The sequence below is a fragment of the Cebus imitator genome, unplaced genomic scaffold (assembly GCF_001604975.1).
Source record: "Cebus imitator isolate Cc_AM_T3 unplaced genomic scaffold, Cebus_imitator-1.0 Scaffold17, whole genome shotgun sequence".
In the NCBI taxonomy this organism is placed as follows: domain Eukaryota; kingdom Metazoa; phylum Chordata; class Mammalia; order Primates; family Cebidae; genus Cebus; species Cebus imitator.
This window is the reverse complement of record NW_016107332.1, coordinates 246,847-248,801: the sequence shown is the minus strand read 5'-3', so window position 1 is coordinate 248,801 and position 1,955 is coordinate 246,847. Positions and strand designations below refer to the sequence as shown.

Genomic DNA, 1,955 nt, shown 5'->3' with positions numbered 1-1,955 from the left:
AAATTTATATGTAAAGAACTACCCTGGGACCAGCACTTCTTATTCTTTGTCATAGATTGGCCAATTTAAGTAATTTTCTTCCTGAAAAATGTATCATAGGAGGAAGGCATGTGTATAAGATTGTTCTTATAGTTATTAGGCCTATCTAGTAGAGCACTCCAGATATAAGCTGATTGCTTATTCTACATGTGTATTTCTTCATTGTTGGTTTTTAATATGGAAAATTACAGAGAATAACATAATAAATAGTCATATATCCCACATATACATTTAATAAATGTTAACAGTGGAAAATGTTTACTTGAGCTCTTTGGATGCACATCTTTTGGTTTATTGTTTGTTTCTTATTGGAAAATAGCACATTAGTGATAAAGTTTAAGAGTATAGATTGTAACTGCAGGGAGTAGAGGGAGGAGGCCATGATGGCAGCGCCGGAGGCAGAGGTTCTGTCCCCAGCCTTAGTCCCCGATTTGGAGTGGTATGAGAAGTCCAGAGAAACTCACGCCTCTCAGATAGAACTACTTGAGACAACCTCTACCCAGGAACCCCCCAACCCTTTGGAGCCCTTTTGCCCAAGAGACTGCATGATATCAGTGGTGTTTCCTGGGCCTGTTAGCCAGGAAGGCTGCTCTCGGTTTACTTGTGAACTTCTAAAGCATATTATGTACCAACGCCAGCAACTACCTCTACCCTATGAACAGCTTAAGCACTTTTACCGAAAACCTTCTCCCCAGGCAGAGGAGATGCTGAAGAAGAAACCTCAGGCCACCACTGAGGTGAGCAGCAGGAAATGCCAACAAGCCCTGGCAGAACTGGAGAGTGTCCTCAGCCATCTAGAGGACTTCTTTGCACGGACACTAGTACCACGGGTGCTGATTCTCCTTGGGGGCAATGCCCTAAGCCCCAAAGAATTCTACAAACTCGACTTGTCTTGGCTGGCCCCCTACAGCGTGGACCAGAGCCTGAGCACAGCAGCTTGTTTGCGCCATCTCTTCAGAGCCATATTCATGGCTGATGCCTTTAGTGAGCTTCAGGCTCCTCCACTCATGGGCACCATCGTCATGGCACAGGGACACCGTGACTGTGGAGAAGATTGGTTTCGACCCAAGCTCAACTATCGAGTGCCCAGCCGGGGCCACAAACTGACTGTGACCCTATCATGTGGCAGACCTTCCATCCGAACCACGGCTTGGGAAGACTACATTTGGTTCCAGGCACCAGTGACACTTAAAGGCTTCCGTGAGTGAATGAGTGCTTCTTAATCCTGAAAACACCATGGCTGAATTATCTTTCTCCATGTGGCACTGAATCACCCATCTAGCTTGGAGCTAGAGTTGCTTCCTGGTGAGAGAGGAAGCAACTCTCCTTCTGGTTGTCTGCCTCCTTCCTCAGACTTCCTGGTGGGCTGATGGCCTGTAGCTGTGACTGTAATCATTGCTGAACAACATCTCTTTGAATCAAAGGTTGATCTTCCCAGAGGGGCTGGGTCAGTGTTTCTGTTAGGGGTTGGAAAGCAAAGATGGGTCCACAGACAGACACTCTATGGAGGTGGCCCTTTCTGCTCTTCGCTGTGTCCTTTCTGAATTTTTACCAGGAATATAATGTGGATATGACTCATGAACTTAAATATAAATAGATCCTTATTATATTTTCCTGAAACTGAAAAAAAAAAAAAGAGTATAGCCCAATTTACTCTATCAAAGCTGGCTTTGTCCTTTCACCCTTTTGCCATGGGATGACCCTCACCAGATGCTGGCACTATGCTCTTGGACTTCCCAGCCCCCAGAACCATGAGCCAAATATATCTCTTTTCTTTATAAATTACCCCATCTGTGGTATTCTGTTATAGCAGCAGAAATGAACTAAGATACTATGCTTACTTTGACACATTTCACTATTTTCATATCCATAGAAAAATCTCTGTCTTATTTTTGGTGTAAATCCTTCCTATACAT

At 44.3% G+C, this 1,955-nt stretch overlaps 1 protein-coding gene across 1 annotated transcript; it reads left to right on the top strand.

The window, feature by feature from the left end:
- Positions 1-393: 393 nt before the first annotated feature.
- Positions 394-1,652, top strand: LOC108289484 (MAD2L1-binding protein). Its single transcript, XM_017508948.2, has one exon. The coding sequence runs from the start codon at positions 420-422 to the stop codon at positions 1,245-1,247; it is 828 nt and encodes a 275-aa protein (XP_017364437.1). The 5' UTR covers positions 394-419; the 3' UTR covers positions 1,248-1,652.
- The last annotated feature ends 303 nt before the right edge of the window (positions 1,653-1,955 follow it).

What these genes read in the sequence shown, in the direction of transcription:
- LOC108289484 (XM_017508948.2), top strand. Translation starts at nt 420, where the DNA reads ATGATGGCAGCGCCGGAGGCAGAGGTTCTGTCCCCAGCCTTAGTCCCC.